This window comes from Pristiophorus japonicus, chromosome 19 (genome assembly GCF_044704955.1).
Source record: "Pristiophorus japonicus isolate sPriJap1 chromosome 19, sPriJap1.hap1, whole genome shotgun sequence".
Classification (NCBI taxonomy): Eukaryota; Metazoa; Chordata; class Chondrichthyes; family Pristiophoridae; genus Pristiophorus; species Pristiophorus japonicus.
This window is the reverse complement of record NC_091995.1, coordinates 35,177,643-35,199,648: the sequence shown is the minus strand read 5'-3', so window position 1 is coordinate 35,199,648 and position 22,006 is coordinate 35,177,643. Positions and strand designations below refer to the sequence as shown.

The window sequence follows — 22,006 nt, the reverse complement described above, 5'->3', positions numbered from 1 at the left end:
GATACTGGGGAATTAGTTCCAGAAACTGTGGAATTAGTTCCAGAAACTGGGGAATTAGTTCCAGAAACTGTGGAATTAGTTCCAGAAACTGGGGAATTAGTTCCAGAAACTGGGGAATTAGTTCCAGAAACTGTGGAATTAGTTCCAGAAACTGGGGAATTAGTTCCAAAAACTGAGGATTTAGTTCCAGAAACTGTGGAATTAGCTCCAGAAACTGGGGAATTAGTTTCAGAAACTGTGGAATTCGTTCCAGAAACTGTGGAATTAGTTCCATAAGCTATGGAATTAGTTCCAGAAACTGTGGAATTAGCTCCAGAAACTGGGGAATTAGTTCCAGAAACTGGGGAATTAGTTCCAGAAACTGGGGAATTAGTTCCAGAAACTGGGGAATTAGTTCCAGAAACTGTGGAATTAGTTGCAGAAACTGTGGAATTAACTCCAGAAACTGTGGAATTAGTTCCAGAAACTGTGGAATTAGTTCCAGAAACTGGGGAATTAGTTCCAGAAACTGGGGAATTAGTTCCAGAAACTATGGAATTAGCTCCAGAAGCTGTGGAATTAGTTCCAGAAACTGTGGAATTAGCTCCAGAAACTGTGGAATTGCTTCCAGAAACTGAGGAATTAGTTCCAGAAACTGGGGAATTAGTTCCAGAAACTGGGGAATAAGTTCCAGAAACTGTGGAATTAGCTCCAGAACCTGTGGAATTAGTTCCAGAAACTGTGGAATTAGTTCCAGAAAATGTGGAATTAGCTCCAGAAACTGGGGAATTAGTTCCAGAAACTGTGGAATTCGTTCCAGAAACTGTGGAATTAGTTCCATAAACTATGGAATTAGTTCCAGAAACTGTGGAATTAGCTCCTGAAACTGTGGAATTAGTTCCAGAAACTGGGGAATTAGTTCCAGATACTGGGGAATTAGTTCCAGAAACTGTGGAATTAGTTCCAGAAACTGTGGAATTAGTTCCAGAAACTGTGGAATTAGTTCCAGAAACTGAGGAATTAGTTCCAGAAACTGAGGAACTAGTTCCAGAAACTGTGGAATTAGTTCCAGAAACTGGGGAATTAGTTCCAGAAACTGGGGAATTAGTTCCAGAAACTGTGGAATTAGCTCCAGAAACTGTGGAATTAGCTCCAGAAACTGTGGAATTAGCTGCAGAAACTGTGGAATTCGCTCCAGTAACTGTGGAATTAGTTCCAGAAACTGTGGATTTGGTTCCAGAAACTGGGGAATTAGCTCCAGAAACTGGGGAATTAGTTCCAGAAACTGTGGAATTAGTTCCAGAAACTGGGGAATTAGTTCCAAAAACTGAGGATTTAGTTCCAGAAACTGTGGAATTAGCTCCAGAAACTGTGGATTTAGTTCCAGAAACTGTGGATTTGGTTCCAGAAACTGTGGAATTAGCTCCAGAAACTGGGGAATTAGTTCCAGAAACTGGGGAATTAGCTCCAGAAACTGGGGAATTAGCTCCAGAAACTGGGGAATTAGTTCCAGAAACTGAGGAATTAGCTCCAGAAACTGTGGAATTACTTCCAGAAACTGTGGAATTAGCTCCAGAAACTGAGGAGTTAGTTCCAGAAACTGAGGAATTAGTTCCAGAAACTGTGGAATGAGTTCCAGAAACTGGGGAATTAGTTCCAGAAACTGGGGAATTAGTTCCAGAAACTGTGGAATTAGCTCCAGAAACTGGGAATTAGTTCCAGAAACTGAGAAATTAGCTCCAGAAACTGTGGGATTAGCTCCAGAAACTGAGGAATTAGTTCCAGAAACTGAGGAATTAGCTCCAGAAACTGTGGAATTAGTTGCAGAAACTGTGGAATTAGCTCCATAAACTGAGGAATTAGTTCCAGAAACTGAGGAATTAGTTCCAGAAACTGTGGAATTAGTTCCAGAAACTGTGGAATTAGCTCCAGAAACTGTGGAATTAGCTCCAGAAACTGTGGAATTAGCTCCAGAAACTGAGGAATTAGTTCCAGAAACTGAGGAATTAGATCCATAAACTGTGGAATAAGTTCCAGAAAAAACTGTGGAATTAGTTCCAGAAACTGTGGAATTACTTCCAGAAACTGTGGAATTAGTTCCAGAAACTGAGGAGTTAGTTCCAGAAACTGAGAAATTAGTTCCAGAAACTGTGGAATGAGTTCCAGAAACTGGGGAATTAGTTCCAGAAACTGTGGAATGAGTTCCAGAAACTGGGGAATTAGTTCCAGAAACTGTGGATTTAGTTCCAGAAACTGAAGAAATAGTTCCGGAAACTGTGGAATTAGTTCCAGAAACTGGGGAATTAGCTCCAGAAACTGGGGAATTAGTTCCAAAAACTGTGGAATTAGTTCCAGAAACTGAGGAACTAGTTCCAGAAACTGTGGAATTAGTTCCAGAAACTGGGGAATTAGTTCCAGAAACTGTGGAATTAGTTCCAGAAACTGTGGAATTAGTTCCAGAAACTGTGGAATTAGCTCCAGAAACTGTGGAATTAGCTCCAGAAACTGTGGAATTAGCTGCAGAAACTGTGGAATTCGCTCCAGTAACTGTGGAATTAGTTCCAGAAACTGTGGATTTGGTTCCAGAAACTGGGGAATTAGCTCCAGAAACTGGGGAATTAGTTCCAGAAACTGTGGAATTAGTTCCAAAAACTGAGGATTTAGTTCCAGAAACTGTGGAATTAGCTCCAGAAACTGTGGATTTAGTTCCAGAAACTGTGGATTTGGTTCCAGAAACTGTGGAATTAGCTCCAGAAACTGGGGAATTAGTTCCAGAAACTGTGGAATTCGTTCCAGAAACTGTGGAATTAGTTCCATAAACTATGGAATTAGTTCCAGAAACTGTGGAATTAGCTCCTGAAACTGTGGAATTAGTTCCAGAAACTGGGGAATTAGTTCCAGATACTGGAGAATTAGTTCCAGAAACTGTGGAATTAGTTCCAGAAACTGGGGAATTAGTTCCAGAAACTGTGGAATTAGTTCCAGAAACTGGGGAATTAGTTCCAGAAACTGGGGAATTAGTTCCTGAAACTGTGGAATTAGTTGCAGAAACTGTGGAATTAACTCCAGAAACTGTGGAATTAGTTCCAGAAACTGTGGAATTAGTTCCAGAAACTGGGGAATTAGTTCCAGAAACTGGGGAATTAGTTCCAGAAACTATGGAATTAGTCCCAGAAACTGTGGAATTAGTTCCAAAAACTGTGGAATTAGCTCCAGAAACTGTGGAATTGCTTCCAGAAACTGAGGAATTAGTTCCAGAAACTGGGGAATTAGTTCCAGAAACTGGGGAATAAGTTCCAGAAACTGTGGAATTAGCTCCAGAACCTGTGGAATTAGTTCCAGAAACTGTGGAATTAGTTCCAGAAAATGTGGAATTAGCTCCAGAAACTGGGGAATTAGTTCCAGAAACTGTGGAATTCGTTCCAGAAACTGTGGAATTAGTTCCATAAACTATGGAATTAGTTCCAGAAACTGTGGAATTAGCTCCTGAAACTGTGGAATTAGTTCCAGAAACTGGGGAATTAGTTCCAGATACTGGGGAATTAGTTCCAGAAACTGTGGAATTAGTTCCAGAAACTGGGGAATTAGTTCCAGAAACTGTGGAATTAGTTCCAGAAACTGGGGAATTAGTTCCAGAAACTGGGGAATTAGTTCCAGAAACTGTGGAATTAGTTCCAGAAACTGGGGAATTAGTTCCAAAAACTGAGGATTTAGTTCCAGAAACTGTGGAATTAGCTCCAGAAACTGGGGAATTAGTTTCAGAAACTGTGGAATTCGTTCCAGAAACTGTGGAATTAGTTCCATAAACTATGGAATTAGTTCCAGAAACTGTGGAATTAGCTCCAGAAACTGGGGAATTAGTTCCAGAAACTGGGGAATTAGTTCCAGAAACTGGGGAATTAGTTCCAGAAACTGGGGAATTAGTTCCAGAAACTGTGGAATTAGTTGCAGAAACTGTGGAATTAACTCCAGAAACTGTGGAATTAGTTCCAGAAACTGTGGAATTAGTTCCAGAAACTGGGGAATTAGTTCCAGAAACTGGGGAATTAGTTCCAGAAACTATGGAATTAGCTCCAGAAGCTGTGGAATTAGTTCCAGAAACTGTGGAATTAGCTCCAGAAACTGTGGAATTGCTTCCAGAAACTGAGGAATTAGTTCCAGAAACTGGGGAATTAGTTCCAGAAACTGGGGAATAAGTTCCAGAAACTGTGGAATTAGCTCCAGAACCTGTGGAATTAGTTCCAGAAACTGTGGAATTAGTTCCAGAAAATGTGGAATTAGCTCCAGAAACTGGGGAATTAGTTCCAGAAACTGTGGAATTCGTTCCAGAAACTGTGGAATTAGTTCCATAAACTATGGAATTAGTTCCAGAAACTGTGGAATTAGCTCCTGAAACTGTGGAATTAGTTCCAGAAACTGGGGAATTAGTTCCAGATACTGGGGAATTAGTTCCAGAAACTGTGGAATTAGTTCCAGAAACTGTGGAATTAGTTCCAGAAACTGGGGAATTAGTTCCAGAAACTGGGGAATTAGTTCCAGAAACTGAGGATTTAGTTCCAGAAACTGTGGAATTAGCTCCAGAAACTGTGGATTTAGTTCCAGAAACTGTGGATTTGGTTCCAGAAACTGTGGAATTAGCTCCAGAAACTGGGGAATTAGTTCCAGAAACTGTGGAATTCGTTCCAGAAACTGTGGAATTAGTTCCATAAACTATGGAATTAGTTCCAGAAACTGTGGAATTAGCTCCTGAAACTGTGGAATTAGTTCCAGAAATTGGGGAATTAGTTCCAGATACTGGGGAATTAGTTCCAGAAACTGTGGAATTAGTTCCAGAAACTGGGGAATTAGTTCCAGAAACTGGGGAATTAGTTCCAGAAACTGGGGAATTAGTTCCTGAAACTGTGGAATTAACTCCAGAAACTGTGGAATTAACTCCAGAAACTGTGGAATTAGTTCCAGAAACTGTGGAATTAGTTCCAGAAACTGGAGAATTAGTTCCAGAAACTGGGGAATTAGTTCCAGAAACTGTGGAATTAGCTCCAGAAACTGAGGAATTAGCTCCAGAAACTGGGGAATTAGTTCCAGAAACTGTGGAATTAGCTCCAGAAACTGTGGAATTAGTTCCAGAAACTGGGGAATTAGCTCCAGAAACTGTGGAATTAGTTCCAGAAACTGTGGAATTAGCTCCAGAAACTGAAGAATTAGTTCCAGAAACTGGGGAATTAGCTCCAGGAACTGGGGAATTAGCTCCAGAAACTCGGGATTTAGTTCCAGAAACTCAGGATTTAGTTCCAGAAGCTGGGGAATTAGTTCCAGAAACTTGGGATAGAAACATAGAAACATGGAAAATAGGTGCACGAGTCGACCATTCGGCCCTTCGAGCCTGCACCAGCATTCAATGAGTTAATGGCTGAACATGCAACTTCAGTACTCCATTCCTGCTTTATCGCCATACCCCTTAATCCCCCCAGTAGTAAGGATTACATCTCACTCCTTTTTGAATATATTTAGTGAATTGGCCTCAGTAACTTTCTGTGGTAAGAGAATTCCACAGGTTCACCACTCTCTGGGTGAAGAAGTTTCTCCTCATCTCGGTCCTAAATGGCTTACCCCTTATCCTCAGATTGTGACCCCTGGTTCTGGACTTCCCCAACATTAGGAACATTCTTCCTGCATCTAACCTGTCTGAACCCATCAGAATTTTAAACATTTCTATGAGATCCCCTCTCATTCTTCTGAACTCCAGTGAATACAAGCCCAGTTGATCCAGTCTTTCTTGATAGGTCAGTCCCGCCATCCCGGGAATCAGTTTGGTGAACCCTCGCTGCACTCCCTCAATAGCAAGAATGTCCTTCCTCAAGGTAGGAGACCAAAACTGTACACAATACTCCAGGTGTGGTCTCACCAACTGTAGTAACACCTCCCTGCCCCTGTACTCAAATCCCCTCGCTATGAAGGCCAACATGCCATTTGCTTTCTTAACCGCCTGCTGTACCTGCATGCCAACCTTCAATGACTGATGTACCATGACACCCAGGTCTCGTTGCACCTCCCCTTTTCCTAATCTGTCACCATTCAGATAATAGTCTGTCTCTCTGTTTTTATCACCAAAGTGGATAACCTCACATTTAGCCACATTATACTTCATCTGCCATGCATTTGCCCACTCACCTAACCTATCCAAGTCACTCTGCAGCCTCATAGCATCCTCCTCGCAGCTCACTCTGCCACCCAACTTAGTGTCATCCGCAAATTTGGAGATACTACATTTAATCCCCTCGTCTAAATCATTACTGTACAATGTAAACAGCTGGGGCCCCAGCACAGAACCTTGCGGTACCTCACTAGTCACTGCCTGCCATTATGAAAAGTACCCATTTACTCCTACACTTTGCTTCCTGTCTGCCAACCAGTTCTCAATCCACATCAGCACACTAGCCCCAATCCCATGTGGTTTAACTTTGCACATTAATCTTTTCTGTGGGACCTTGTCGAAAGCCTTCTGAAAGTCCAAATACACCACATCAACTGGTTCTCCCTTGTCCACTCTACTGGAAACATCCTCAAAAATTCCAGAAGATTTGTCAAGCATGATTTTCCTTTCACAAATCCATGCTGACTTGGACCTATCATGTCACCTCTTTCCAAATGCGCTGCTATGACATCCTTAATAATTGATTCCATCATTTTACCCACTGTCAGGCTGACCGGTCTATAATTCCCTGTTTTCTCTCTCCCTCCTTTTTTAAAAAGTGGGGTTACATTGGCTACCCTCTACTCCATAGGAACTGATCCTGAGTCTATGGAATGTTGGAAAATGACTGTCAATGCATCTGCCAATTCTAAGGCCACCTCCTTAAGTACTCTGGGATGCAGTCCATCAGGCCCTGGGGATTTATCGGCCTTCAATCCTCAACACAATTTCCCGACTAATAAAGATTTCCCTCAGTTCCTCCTTCTTACTAGACCCTCTGACCCCTTTTATATCCGGAAGGTTGTTTGTGTCCTCCTCAGTGAATACCGAACCAATTGGTCTGCCGTTTCTTTGTTCCCCGTTATGACTTCCCCTGATTCTGACTGCAGAGGACCTACATTTGTCTTTACTAACCTTTTTCTCTTCACATATCTATCGAAACTTTTGCAGTCCGTCTTAATGTTCCCTGCAAGAGGGGCATAGAAAAGTCCGAGCATAACTCACCTAGCTTTCGAATTGCCCCTCAATCTTGCGGCGCTAGTTCGACCGATTCCACCCAGATTTCACTGGATTCTGGGTGCAAAACCAACGGAGACAAGCGAAAACAAATGTAGAGGAGACCACTTCGTGAGCAGCGAATACTAACTTGAAAGAAGTACAAGTAAATCGCTGCTTCACCAGGAAGGAGTATTTGGGGCCCTGGACGGTGGGAAGAGAGGAGGTATAAGGGCAGGTGTTGCATCTCCTGCACTTGCACAGAAAGGTGCCAAGGGAAGGGGAGGGGCTGCTGGGGGTGACTGCAGAATGGACTAGGCTGTCGCGGAGGGAGCAGTCCCTCCGGAATGCTGAGAGGGGAGGGGAGGGGAAGATGGGATCACCGCTGGAGGTGGCGGAAATGGCGGAGGATGATCCGTTGAAGGTGGAGGCTGGTGGGGTCAAAGGTGAGGACAAGGGAAACCCTGTCGTGGTTCTGAGAGGGAGAGGAAAGGGTGAGAGCAGAGGAGCGGCAAATAGAACGGACACGGTTGAGGGCCACGTTAACCACGGTGGAGGGGAATCCTTGGGTTGAGGAAAAAAGGAAGACGATGTCAGAGACACTAGTGTGGTAGGTGGCACCGTCAGAACAGATGCGACGGAGTTGGAGAAACTGGGAGAATGCAATAGAGTCCTTACTGGGTGCAGGGTGGGAGGAAGGGTATTCCAGGAGAAAAGCCAAAGCTGCCTTCAAGAAAACTGAATATCAAGCGGGCCATAATAACAAGCTGCTGATACGACAACGACGTTCTACCCCATCCGACCTTAAAACGTAAGTTCTGAAAGACAGGAGAGCTGAAGATCAAGATAACATTACCAATACTGGAGCAGCAGAAGAATCATTTTACAGGGCATGGTGCTGATACAGCGCAGCACTTTCCACACATGACATGGGGTAGAATTAACAGATCCGCATAGTATCTATGTCCTACATTACTATCGTGACTACACTGCAAAAGTACTTAATTGGCAGTAAAGCGCTTTGAGACGTCCAGTGGTCGTGAAAGGCACTGTGTAAATATGTTTCTTTTCCGGAGTTTCTACCGGGTTTGTGGCAATATATTGCCGACGTTATGACCTGCGATCGTAGAGGCCGTGCTATTTCCTGCCGCTGATTCTCCTTTACCCACCATTACGGCTCACGTTCAAGTGATAACGAACGACAGAACTCCTGATTTGCCTCAGGCTTAAAATTGGCCGTTGCGTGATAGGGAGCAACATCGCACATAAGCAGACGATTGTCCAGTGTCACCCCTTTCGAAGCCTGCAGCACAGGGGCAGGCCACTCGGCCCATTGTGCTGTCCCTTTGGAAGAGCGGTCCAATTAGCCCCACTCCCCACCCTGCTCTTTCCCCGCAGCCCTGCACAATTGTTCTTTTTCAAGTATTATTCCAATTCCCTTTGTGGAACTTGCTATTGAATCAGCTTCCAACACCCCTTCAGGCAGCGCATTCCAGATCTTCAGCCGAAGGTTGGCCAGAATCCGGTAGTAATGCTGTAAAACGGTGTGACACCCCATTTGGGTCCCAACAGGACCAAGGATTGGAAGCACCCATGCGGAACTTCGACCTCACTGACTTCTTCATTAATTCTTGTTTTTTTTTTCTCCGCTCTCTCGATCATGGTCACCTGATAGGTCCTGCGTTCAATGTCAGCTCAATGCGGAGGCTGAGGACTGTTCCAGGAAATAAAACATCCAGGTATAGTAATATACACCACCCTTATCTCCTTCTTCAGCAGTCCCTCGGAGTCGAGGAAGACTTGCTTCCACATTAAAATGAGTTCGCAGGTGACTGAAGAGACCAATGAGGGTCCTGCAGTCTCTGTCACAGGTGGGACAGACGGTGGTTGAAGGGATGGGGTGGGTGGGGTGCCGGGGTTGTTGTGTGCTCCTTCCGCTCGTTGCGCTTGGCCTCCGCGTGCTCCCAGCGACGAGACTCGAGGTGTTCAGTGCCTTCCTGCATGCTCTTCCTCCACTTTGGGCGGTCTTGGGCCGGGGATTCCCAGGGGATGGTGCCCTTTTTCAAGGAGGCTTTGAGGGTGTCCTTGAAGAGTTTCCTCTGACGTGATCTTACTGAATGGCGGAGCAGGCTCGAGGGGCTGAATGGCCTACTCCTGCTCCTATGTTCTTATAGAGAAACAGCTGCCTAAGCCCTAAACTCTGGAATTCCTACATTAAAGGCGCTATATAAATGCCACCTGGGACTGGCTTGCCGTGTCGGTGCTCTGAGTGGAGCGCTTGTTTTGGGACATGCGGACGATGTGGCCCGCCCTCATGTTTCCGTATATTGTTTGGTCCAATGCTCCATCATGTGTGGCTGTATGGAGAGGGAACACCTGCAATTTATACAGCGGCCCCTCGAGCCTGCTCCGCCACTCAATGAGGTCATGGCTGATCTTCTTCCTCAACTCCACTTTCCCGCCTTATCCCCATATCCCTTAATTCCCTTAATATCCCAAAATCTATCGATCTGGAATATACTCAACGACTGAGCATCCACAGCCCTCTGGGGTAGAGAATTCCAAAGACTCACCACCCTCTGAGTGAAGAAATTCCTCCCCATCTCAGTCCTAAATGGCCGACCCCTTATTCTGAGACTGTGACCCCTGATTCTAAACTCCCCAGCCAGTAGGAAACATCCTCCCTGCATCCACCCTGTCTAGCCCTGCAAGAATTTCACACGTTTCACTGAGATCTGCTCCCATTCTTCTAAACTCCAGAGAATATAGGCCTAGTCTACTCAATCTCTGCTCATAGGACAATCCCCCCATCCCAGGGATCAGTCTGGTGAACCTATGTATATTCTTCTCCATAACATATCGAGCTGAAAAGCCAAGAGAGGGAATATATAAGCAGTAAAAGTTTCCCCCTTTGCCTTGCAGCTCAATATCGGATAACCATCCTCCCAGCTCCTGGAAGATTCAGGCCCTCAATACGTCCGTAAAAGATGGTGAGCAAACTCCATTGTAACGGGGCGTTTCAGTAAGGTAATTTGGCCTTCGAGTGATAATGGAGGGCAGAACTCCTGAGTTGCCTGTGCAAATGTAATAAGTAGTGAGTAAGCTTAAGAGTCAACATTTACCGTCGAGTCACGGGGAGACCGTGAGATTGGATATTTGCGGGTTGCAGCACAGGCAGTACCACGCAGGGTCACCTGTTACACTCTGTGCCCGCTATTCAGTCCAATTCACCCCATAGAATGGTATATCACTGCCCCCTGAAATGGTCAGCAAATACCATTCCGCCTGTTGTACATCCCCACGCATGACCGGTTTCACCCCCTTAGAATGCGACAGCACTGTACGAGGCCACTCGGTCCATCGTGCCTGTGCTGTCCCTTTGGAAGAGCAACACAATTAATCCCACTTCCCCCCCGGCCCCCCCCCCCCCCCCCCACACCTGATCTTTCGCCGTAATCTTCGATCTTCTCTCTTTTCAAGTATTATTCCAATTCCCTTTGTGGAACTTGCTATTGAATCAGCTTCCAACACCCCTTCAGGCAGTTCATTCCAGATCTTCAGCCGAAGGTTGGCCAGAATCCGGTAGTAATGCTGTAAAACGGTGTGACACCCCATTTGGGTCCCAACAGGACCAAAGATTGCAAGCACCCATGCCGAGATTCTACCTCACTGACTTCCCCATTAATTCTTGTTTTTCTCTCTCCGCTCTCTAGATCGTGGTCACCTGATAAGTCCGACATTCAATGGCAGCTCAATGTGGAAGCTGAATACTGTTCCAGGAAATAAAATATCCAGGTTAAACCCTCATCCATGCCTTTGTTACCTCGAGACTTGACTATTCCAACGCACCCCTGCCCAGCCTCCCACTTCATTACCCTCCATAAATTAGGGGTGATCCAAAACTTGGCAGCCCGTGTCCTAACTCACACCAAGTCCCGCTCACCCATCACCCCTGTTCTCGCTGACCTACATTGGTTCCCAGTCCCACAGTGCTTCAATTTAAAAATTCTTATCCTTGTTTTCAAATCCCTCCATGGCTTCGCCACTCCCGATCTCTGTAATCTCCTCCAGCCCCACAAACCCGCCCTCGAGATATCTGCGCTCCTCTAATTCTGCCCTCTTGAGCATCCCTGATTATAATTGCTCAACCATCGGTGGCCGTGCCTTCAGCTGCCTGGGCCCCAACATAAGAACATAAGGATTCGGAACAGGAGTAGGCCATCTAGCCCCTCGAGCCTGCTCCGCCATTCAACAAGATCATGGCTGATCTGGCCGTGGACTCAGCTCCACTTACCCGCCCGCTCCCCGTAACCCTTAATTCCCTTATTGGTTAAAAATCTATCTATCTGTGACTTGAATACATTCAATGAGCTAGCCTCAACTGCTTCCTTGGGCAGAGAATTCCACAGATTCACAACCCTCTGGGAGAAGAAATTCCTTCTCATCTCGGTTTTAAATTGGCTCCCCCGTATTTTGAGGCTGTGCCCCCTAGTTCTAGTCTCCCCGACCAGTGGAAACAACCTCTCCGCCTCTATCTTGTCTATCCCTTTCATTATTTTAAATGTTTCTATAAGATCACCCCTCATCCTTCTGAACTCCAACGAGTAAAGACCCAGTCTACTCAATCTATTATCATAAGGTAACCCCCTCATCTCCGGAATCAGCCTCGTGAATCGTCTCTGTACCCCCTCCAAAGCTAGTATATCCTTCCTTAAGTAAGGTGATCAAAACTGCACGCAGTACTCCAGGTGCGGCCTTACCAATACCCTCTGGAACTCCCTCCCTAAACCTCTCCACCTCTCTTTCCTCCTTTAAGAGGCTCCATAAAACCTACCTCTTTGACCAAGGTTTTGGTCACCTGCCCTAATTTCTCCTTATGTGGCTCGGTGTCAAATTATGTTCAGTAGCGCTCCTTTAAAGCGCCTTGGGACACTTTACTACATTGAAGGCACTAAATAAATACAAGTTGTTGTTGGTACTGCAGTCTCTCACTGTCCTCATTTTTTAATTAGGGTATAAATATTCAAGGGGTGGAGATGGTTGACAAGTTATGATAGTAAGAACTTTTCTACAGTGCTGAAATTTCGAATGATTTTTCAAATTTTAATTGCAAGAAAGACTTGCATTTAAGTAGCGCCTTTTACGAGCACCAGATGCCCCAAGGTGCTTTACAGCCAGTGAAGTTTGGTTCAATACTCCATCATGTGTGGATGTATGAAGGGAAAGAAAAGAAAGACTTGCATTTATATGACCACCGGACGTCTCAAAGCACTTTACAGTCAATGAAGTACTTTTGGAGTGTAGTCACTGTTGTAATGTGGGAAACGGGCCAGCCAATTTACGCACAGCAAGCTCACGCAAACAGCAATGTGATAATGACTCAGATCATCTGTTTTTTTTTGTTACGTTGATTGAGGCATAAATATTTGCCAGGTTACCTGGGATAACTCCCTTGTTCTTCTTCGAAATAGGGCCATGGGATCTTTTACGCCCACCTGAGAGAGCAGACGGGGCCTCGGTTTAACATCTCATCCATAAGACGGCACCTCCGACAGTGCAGCGCTCCCTCAGCACTGCACTGGGAGTGTCAGCCTAGATTTTTCTTTGGTGCTCAAGCCCCTGGAGTGGGACTTGACCCCACGACCTTCCGACTCAGGGCGAGAGAGAGTGCTACCCGCTGAGCCACAACAGGGAACAACAACAGTAAACTGCATTTATATAGCGCCTTTAACGTAGGAATTTCAGCGCTTCAGGCCTTGGCGGCTGCTTCTACAGAGCATATCGAACGGAAAAGCCAAGATAGAATCAGTTAAAGATTCTCCTTTTGTCTTGCAGGTTAATATCTGATATTCATCTTCCGCAGTCCTGGGAGATTCAGGTTCTGAGCATGTCTGCGGAAGATGGTGAGCACATTCAATTGTAACGGGCGCTTTAGTAAAGAAAAAGAAAGACTTGCATTTATATAGCGCCAATCACGGGCACCGGACATCTCAAAGCGCTTTGCAGCCAATGACGTACTTTTGGAATGTAGTCACTGCGTTAATGAGGGACACGCGGCAGCCAATTTGTGCACAGCAAGCTCCCACAAGCAGCACTGTGATAATGACCAGATAATAAGTTTTTGTTGAGGGGATAAGTAAGGTGACTTGCCCTGTCCAGTGGGAAGATCCTGACAATTTCTCAGTCACCTGCGTTCGCGCGGACAAAGATTCAGAAAGTCGAGCTTGCGTTCAGAGGTGCTCCCGAGGGTCGGGGTAAATCTTCACTTTTCCCGCCCAAATGGACAACCCGCGTGGTGGACCCAGGGCCCGTTCTGCACATCGCGCGATCTTTGACCTTTGGAAAATGGGGCGGGATCTACGGCGGATAGCCGATCCACCACTGCCCACTTTCTGCGCGGCGGTAAAACGAAAAAGAAATTCACCCGCGTTCCCTGTAGCTCTGGCGGGAAATCGCAGAAACCCCGGTGAAATGGCGTCAAACACTGCCTTTGCTGTTCCTCTGCCGTTTTCGCGGGTCACCCCTCGAGCTGTCGGTGAAGGATCGCGACTGCTCCCATGGAAAGTCGAATGGCTGGACATTTGGTTGAACGTTTTGTTGAGGCGTTAATGTCGGGCGGTCGCTAAATTTGGCGCCGGGTAACGGTTTGCGTCGGCATGCAACAAATTCAGTTCTTGCGCCCTGAGAGTGGACCAGAGCGCTAAGTGAAGTGTTCACACGTCTCCTGGGGGCACTAGGCCGGGTGAGCAACAAATAATCTGCTGCTAAAGAGCCGGCTTCGGAGCGTCCTAAGAGAGGCATCCCTGCAAAAGATAAAAAACACAAAACAAATGCCCTGTACAATACATAAGAACATAATAGGAGCAGGAGTAGGCCATACGGCCCCTCGAGCCTGCTCCGCCATTCAATGAGATCATGGCTGATCCGATCATGGACTCAGCTCCACATCCCCGCCCGCTCCTCATAAACCTTTACTCCCTTATCGCTCAAAAATCTGTCCATCGCCGCCTTAAATATATTCAATGACCCAGCCTCCACAGCTCTCTGGGGCAGAGAATTCCACAGATTTACAACCCTCTGAGAGAAGAAATTCCTCCTCATCTCAGTTTTAAATGGACGACCCCTTATTCTATGCCCCCTACTTTTAGTTTCCCCTGTGAGTGGAAATATCCTCTCTGTATCCAGCTTGTCGAGTCCTCTCATTATCTTATATGTTTCGATAAGATCATCTCTCATTCTTCTGAACTCCAATGAGTATAGGCCCAACCGACTCAACCTATCTTCATAAGTCAGCCCCCTTCATCTCCGGAATCAACCTAGTGAACCTTCTCTGAACAGCCTCCAATACAAGTATATCCTTCCTGAAATTCAGAGACCAAAACTGTACGCATCCCAAACAAAGTTAAATGGCAAAAAAAAAATCAATCCCATTTACCTCCTCGAGTCAATCCTTCCCTTGGCACCCCAGGACAGCTCTGCACACCAGCTTTCTCTGGCGGGGTCATGCCGTGTCGATACCGGGGACATTGCACACCGGCGTGATGCTCCCGGGCGATACTCCTCAGCGCCACGGGTACGCTGAATTTGCAGACCGGCCCAAATGCCGGCGCTCGCGGCTGCAAACCCTTTAGCGCCCCTCTTCCGACCCGTGTGAGGGACGCTGTCCAATCGAATTTCTAGCCCAAAGTATTTACAGCACAGAAATAGGCCATTCTGCCTAACTGCATACAGTTATGGTCTCCTGAGTTGAGGAGGGATATACTTGCATTGGAGGCAGTTCAGAAATGGTTCACCAGGTTCATTCCTGAGATGAGGGGGTTGACTTATGAGGAAAGGTTGAGCAGGTTGGGTCTGTACTCATTGGAGTTCAGAAGAATGAGAGGTGATCTTATTGAAAAGTATGAGATATTGAGCGGGTTTGACAGGGCAGATGCTGAGAGGATGTTTCCCCTCGTGGGGGAATCTAGAACTATAACAACAACAACTTGTATTTATATAGCACCTTTAACGTAGTAAAACGTCCCAAGGCACTTCACAGCAGTGTTATAAAACAAAAATTTGACATCGAGCCACGTTTGAACAATTACAGCAGATGACCAAAAGCTTGGTCAAAGAGGTAGGTTTTAAGGAGTGTCTTAAAGGAGGAAAGAGAGGTAGAGAGGCGGAGAGGTTTAGGGAGGGAGTTCCAGAGCTTAAGGCCCATCTGCTGAAGGCACGGCCACAATGGTTGAGAGATTATAATCAGGGATGCTCAAGAGGGCAGAATTGGAGGAGCGCAGATATCTCGGGGGTGAGGGGGGGGGGTTGTGAGGCTGAAGGAGGTTACAGAGATAGGGAGGGGATTTGTAAACAAGGATGAGAATTTTGAAATTGAGGCGTTGCTTAACTGGGAGCCAATGTAGGTCAGCGAGCACAGGGGTGATGGGTAAACAGGACTTGGTGTGAGTTAGGACACGGGCAGCCCAGTTTTGGATCACCCAGTTTACATAGGGTAGAACTAGGGGGCATAGTTTCAGAATAAGGGATCGCCCATTTAAGATGGAGATGAGGAGGAATTTCTTCGTGAATCTTTGAAATTTTCTACCCAGAGAGCTGTGGAGCTGAGTCATTGAATATATTCAGGGCTGAGATAGACAGATTCTTGAACTATAGGGGAGGCAAGAGTTATGGGGAAGAGGCAGGAAAGTGGAGTTGAAGTTAAGATCAGTTTGTGATGAATGGTAAGTATACCACATTCCTCCAGTTTTAGAGAACTTTGATGTTGTAGGTACTCTGGTGGACACATATAAAAAAAATTACATTATTTCAGTTGTATATTGGATAAAATTAGAGGCGCACCATACACGGATGACACTAAGTTGGGTGGCAGTGTGAGCTGCGAGGAGGATGCTGTGAGGCTGCAGAGCGACTTGGATAGGTTAGGTGAGTGGGCAAATGCATGGCAGATGAAGTATAATGTGGATAAATGTGAGGTTATCCACTTTGGTGGTAAAAACAGAGAGACAGACTATTATCTGAATGGTGACAGATTAGGAAAAGGGGAGGTGCAAAGAGACCTGGGTGTCATGGTACATCAGCCATTGAAGGTTGGCATGCAGGTGCAGCAGGCGGTTAAGAAAGCAAATGGCATGTTGGCCTTCATAGCAAGGGGATTTGAGTACAGGGGCAGGGAGGTGTTGCTACAGTTGTACAGGGCATTGGTGAGGCCACACCTGGAGTATTGTGTACAGTTTTGGTCTCCTAACCTGAGGAAGGACATTCTTGCTATTGAGGGAGTGCAGCGAAGGTTCACCAGACTGATTCCCGGGATGGCGGGACTGACCTATCAAGAAAGACTGGATCAACTGGGCTTGTATTCACTGGAGTTCAGAAGAATGAGAGGGGACCTCATAGAAACATTTAAAATTCTGACGGGGTTAGACAGGTTAGATGCAGGAAGAATGTTCCCAATGTTGGGGAAGTCCAGAACCAGAGGTCACAGTCTAAGGATAAGGGGTAAGCCATTTAGGACCGAGATGCGGAGGAACTTCTTCACCCAGAGAGTGGTGAACCTGTGGAATTCTCTACCACAGAAAGTTGTTGAGGCCAATTCACTAAATATATTCAAAAAGGAGTTAGATGGGGTACTGAAGTTGAATGTTCAGCCATGAACTAATTGAATGGCGGTGCAGGCTAGAAGGGCCGAATGGCCTACTTCTGCAACTATTTTCTATGTTTCTATGTTTCTATACCAGTCCCGAATTACAATTTAATCCACATCAGTTCCAATATCTTGTATATTCACTTGCATTCCTTATTTTAAAAGGACTATGTCTCGCTAAACATAAGGAGGTTCGATTGGATGGAAACGATTTCCAACCCAGGATTTCATCAACTGCGCTGGCGAGAGAAGGAGAGGCACATCTCCATGGAGACGACTAATTAGACTGGCAAGTTCTAAACCAATACAATAACAACTTGTATTTATGTAGCACCTTTAATGTAGTCAAGTGTTCCAAGGTGCTTCACAGGAGCGTTATCATAAAACAAATTTGACACTGAGACACAAAAGGAGATATTAGAACAGGTGACCAAAAGCTTGGTCAAAGAGGTAGGTTTTAAGGAGCGTCTTAAAGGAGGAGATTGAGGTACAGAGGCGGAGAGGTTTAGGGAGGGAGTTCCAGAGCTTGGGACCCAAGCAACAGAAGGCACGGCCACCGATGGTTGAGCGATTATAATCAGGGATGCTCAGGAGGGCAGAATTAGAGGAGCGCAGCCATCTCGGGGGGTTGTGGGGCTGGAGGAGATTACAGAGATAGGGAGGGGCGAGGCCATGGAGGGATTTGAAAACAAGGATGAGAATTTTGAAGTCGAGGCATTGCTTAACCGGAAGCCAATGTAGGTCAGCGAGCACAGGGGTGATGTTAGGAACCCATCCTATACCAATTCTCCACACAATGTGATGTTTTAATGGTATTCGAACGGTTTTGAATTGAAAGTAAGTGCACAATTACTGGGAGAAGCCATTAATTGCTGGGGAAAGATGTTCCTCCATCGTTTCTTACCAGCTGACACCTTGGCTGGGGAGGGAGTAGGAAATGTTAACCGCACTCATCACAAAGTTGAGGGGGATCGGGCGCAACCTTAGTTTTACATTGAAGTTATCAGAGGCAATATTGGGTGGGGTGTAAAAATTGCTTTCCGGCGAGATCGTTTAACGTTAGGCCCAAAGAGAGAGATAGCGACAGATAGAGAGAGGGAGAAGACACAAACAGTCACTCATGCAGACACTAACATACGGAAGCTATCTTGAGATCATACAGTATGGAATGGGAATTCTGGTGACTGTAATGTATTTGCTTCATGGGTTCTTTGCTTAAGAGTTAATAGCAACACATTGCTATTAAGAACTTGTTGGCTTATTAACAAAGGTTTAACAATCACACTGCACATTACCAGTTCATCCACCAGGCTCACAACTGCATACCTCATCGTGTATGACCAAGACCCAACTGGCTGGGGTTTTATTGAGTCTTGTGAACCTCACGTGACTGGCTAAGCCGCTCACAATGCAACAGCTCTACAAATATTTTAAAGTAACATTCAATCAAGTGCCCCATTTAATAATGGCACTAGGACCCACAAATTCTCAAATAAAACTTTAAAGGAAACTTCAATCAAATTAAAATTTGGCTGCCGGGGATGATAATGCACTCCAGTCCCTCTAGCGCCCACCTCTCATGGAAGGCCGCGAGCGTACCGGTGGACACCGCGTGCTCCATCTTCAGGGAGACCCTGTCTCGAATGTAACCACGGAAGAGAGGCAGGCAGTCAGGCTGAACGACCTCCTCGACCGCCCGCTGCCTGGACCGGCTGAAGGCACTCTTGGCCGTGCCCAGGAGCAGTCCTACGAGGAGGCCTTCCGACCTGCCCACTCCCCTCCGCTTAGGGTGCCCAAAGATCAGGAGTGTGGGACTGATGTGCAGACAGAAATCGAGGAGCAGCCCCTTCAAATATTGGAAGAGGGGCTGCAATCTGACACACTCCACATAAACATGGAACACGGACTCCTCCAGACTGCAGAGCAACAGCTCTACAACTATTTTTGGAGAAAACAATTAAATCAAGTGCCCCATGATTAAAGGGGGGACACACACCAAAAACTTTCAAACAAGTGCCCCCTTGGGTTTTTTTGAGGGCACTAAAAACACAAATTATACAAGTGCTCCCTGGCTAAAAGGGGGGCAGGGGAGGCCACTAAAACCAGCACAATAAACAAATTAAGTTTTAGACATTAAAATCAAATTAAAATTTGGTTGCCGGGGGCGGTGATGCACTCCAGTCCCTCCGGCGCCCACCTCTCGTGGAAGGCCACGAGCGTACCGGTGGACACCGCGTGCTCCATCTCCAGGGACACCCTCGCTCGAATATAACCATGGAAGAGAGGCAGGCAGTCGGGCAGAATGACCCCCTCGACCGCCCGCTGCCTGGACCGGCTGATGGCCCCCTTGGCCGTGTCCAGGAGCAGTCCTACGAGGAGACCTTCCGACCTGCCCGCTCCCCTCCGCACAGGGTGCCCAAAGATCAGGAGTGTGGGACTGAAGTGCAAACAGAATTTGAGGGGCAGCCCCTTCAAATAATGGAAGAGGGGCTTCAACCTCACACACTGAACATAAACATGGAATGCGAACTCCTCCGGACCGCAGAGCAACAGCTATACGACTGTTTTAGTTACCTGTGAGCATACTCACAGGTGCATACATTGCAGTGGCCTGCAAAAACATGCAGATGTTAATGCATTCCTTGGGCCACGGAAACAGGTTGAGAAAATTCCTGAAATATTGCCCACTGTGGAACTGTGAATCCCCCCCTCACAAATGTGGTTCAGCACAAAAATATGAAAAATGTTCCTATTGCAGCCGGGCCCGATAATACTGTCAGAAACAAACACTCCTGTAAAGCAACATAAGATCATAAGAAATAGGAGCAGGAGTAGGCCATTCTGCCCCTCGAGCCTACTCCGCCATTCAATTGAGATCATAGCTGATCTGCCTCAACACGTTCCCGCACTATCCCCAAATCCCTCGATTTCCTTAATATCCAAAAACCTATCGATCTCTGTCTTGAATATATTCAATGACTGAGCCTCTACAGCTCTCTGGGGTAGAGAATTCCAAAGATTCACCACCCTCTGAGTAAGAGATTTCTCCTCATCTCAGTCTTAAATGGCCGACCCCTAATTCTGAGACTGTGACCCCTGGTTCTGGACTCCCCAGCCAGGGGAAACATCCTCCCTGCATCCACCCTGTCAAGCCCTGTAAGAATTTTGTATGTTTCAATGGGATCACCGCTCATTCTTCTAAACTCTAGAGAATATAGGCCTCGTCTACTCAATCTCTCCTCATAGGACCATCCCCCCATCCCAGGCATCAGTCCCAATGAAGGTGTTGTCTTATTACGAAAGGTTGAGCAAATTGGGCCGACGCTCATTGGAGTTTGGAAGAATGAGAGGTGATCTTATTGTAACATACAAGATTCTCAGGGAGCTTGACAGGATAGGCGTCGAGAGGATATGTCCCCTCGTGGGGGGAATCTAGAACAAGGGGGCATAGTTTCAGAATAAGAAAAACTGAGATGAGGAGGAATTTCTTCTCTCAGAGGGTCGTGTATCTGTGGAATTCTCTGCCCCAGAGAGCTGTGGGGGCTGGGTCATTGAATATATTTAAGGTGGAGATAGACAGATTTTTGAACGATAAAGGATTTGGATGGTGGGCGGGGAAGTGGAGCTGAGGCCAGGATCAGATCAGCCATGACCTTATTGAATGGCGGAGCAGGCTCGAGAGGCCAAATGGCCTCCCCCTGCTCCTATTTCTTATGTTCTTATGTCTGATGAACCTTCATTGCACTCCCTCTGTGGCAAGTATATAATTCCTGAGGTAAGGAGACCAAAACTGTACACAATACTCCAGGTGTGGTCTCACCAGGGCCCTAGATAATTGCAACAAGACATTCTTATACTCTGCTTTTCTAATTTCAAAACCCGTCAAAAATCTTCGATTTGCGTTTCAGCTGAGTGATCCTGGCCCTACGTCTCGGATGGATTAAGATGCAAGAATGGAAACAACAGCACCTTCTGTTGATTGAGGTCCCTGGAAGGAATGGCTGTCCAGCTCTCAGTAACATTGATTAATCCAGGCTGAATGTAGGCTGCATTCGCAGCACATTGTAACGGAATAAAGTCATGTGTGCGGTACTAACAGAGTTTCTCATGCTGTCACAATATCACAAAGGCCAGTACAAATGAGGGCAGTCAATCTTTTCATCTTGATCACAGTCCACGAGAAAAATTAATGAACTCCAATCACAGCACCTGCTAGCATCTACTCTCGTCTTTGGACCTTTGTTGCCTCTTCCCAGAAGTCCAATCACTTTTTGATTCAGGAAACGCATGCTAACCTCGGCCCTGAACTGCTCTTTTTCCCATTACACCTATGTCCCATTGCCCGGAGTATCAAGTGTTGGTTTTTATATCGACAGAAGCAGGCCATTCGGCCCAACTGGACGTGCCGGTCTTTATGTTCCACCCTTTCACCCACCCGACTTCATCTCACCCCATCTACATATCCTTCTATTCCTTTCTCTCTCGTGTATGTGTCCAGCTCGCCTCAACCACTCCGTGTGGTAGCAAATCCCACATTCTAACGGTAATGTATTTGCTTTGTGGGTTCTTTGCTTAAGAATTCATAGCAACACATTGCTATTAAGAACTAGTTTGTTTATTAGCAAAAAGTTGAACAATCACACTACACATTACAGTTCATCCACCACGCTTACATCCACCTGCCTCATCGTGGATCCCCCGAACCCAACTGGCTGGGGTTTTATTGAGTCATGTGAACATCACGTGACTGGATAAGCCACTCACAACTCAACAGCTCTACAACTCTTTTGGAATAAACAATCGACATTAAATCATAAACATTAAATCGTGCCCCCGATCTGGGGGACATTCAACAGCTCTACAACTATTTTGTAGAAAACAATCAAGTGCCCCCTGATTAAAGGAGGGGTCAACAGCTCTACAACTATTTTAGTTGAAGACAATTAAATCAAGTGCCCCCTGATTAAAGGCAGGGGGACACTCGAAACATTTTCAAACAAGTGCCCCTTTGTTTTTTTTGGGGTGTTTTTTTGAGGGCACTAAAAACACAAATTATACAAATGCCCCCTGGCTAAAAGGGGGCACTAAAACTGGCACAAGAAACAAATTACATTTTAGACAAAAAACATCAAATTAAAATTTGGTTGCCAGGGGTGATGATGCACTCCAGTCCCTCCGGCGCCCACCTCGCGCGGAAG

At 46.1% G+C, this 22,006-nt stretch overlaps 1 protein-coding gene across 1 annotated transcript in view; it reads left to right on the top strand.

Moving 5' to 3' along the window:
- Positions 1-20,900, top strand: part of LOC139230170 (complement C3-like) — a 70,908-nt gene extending 50,008 nt beyond the window's left edge. The window contains exons 7-12 of the mRNA XM_070862011.1: positions 8,844-8,907; positions 10,091-10,158; positions 10,882-10,963; positions 13,004-13,071; positions 16,974-17,097; positions 20,717-20,900. Coding sequence (XP_070718112.1) covers positions 8,844-8,907; positions 10,091-10,158; positions 10,882-10,963; positions 13,004-13,071; positions 16,974-17,089 — 398 coding nt within the window. The 3' untranslated portion in view covers positions 17,090-17,097; positions 20,717-20,900. The remainder of the gene's footprint in view (positions 1-8,843; positions 8,908-10,090; positions 10,159-10,881; positions 10,964-13,003; positions 13,072-16,973; positions 17,098-20,716) is intronic.
- The last annotated feature ends 1,106 nt before the right edge of the window (positions 20,901-22,006 follow it).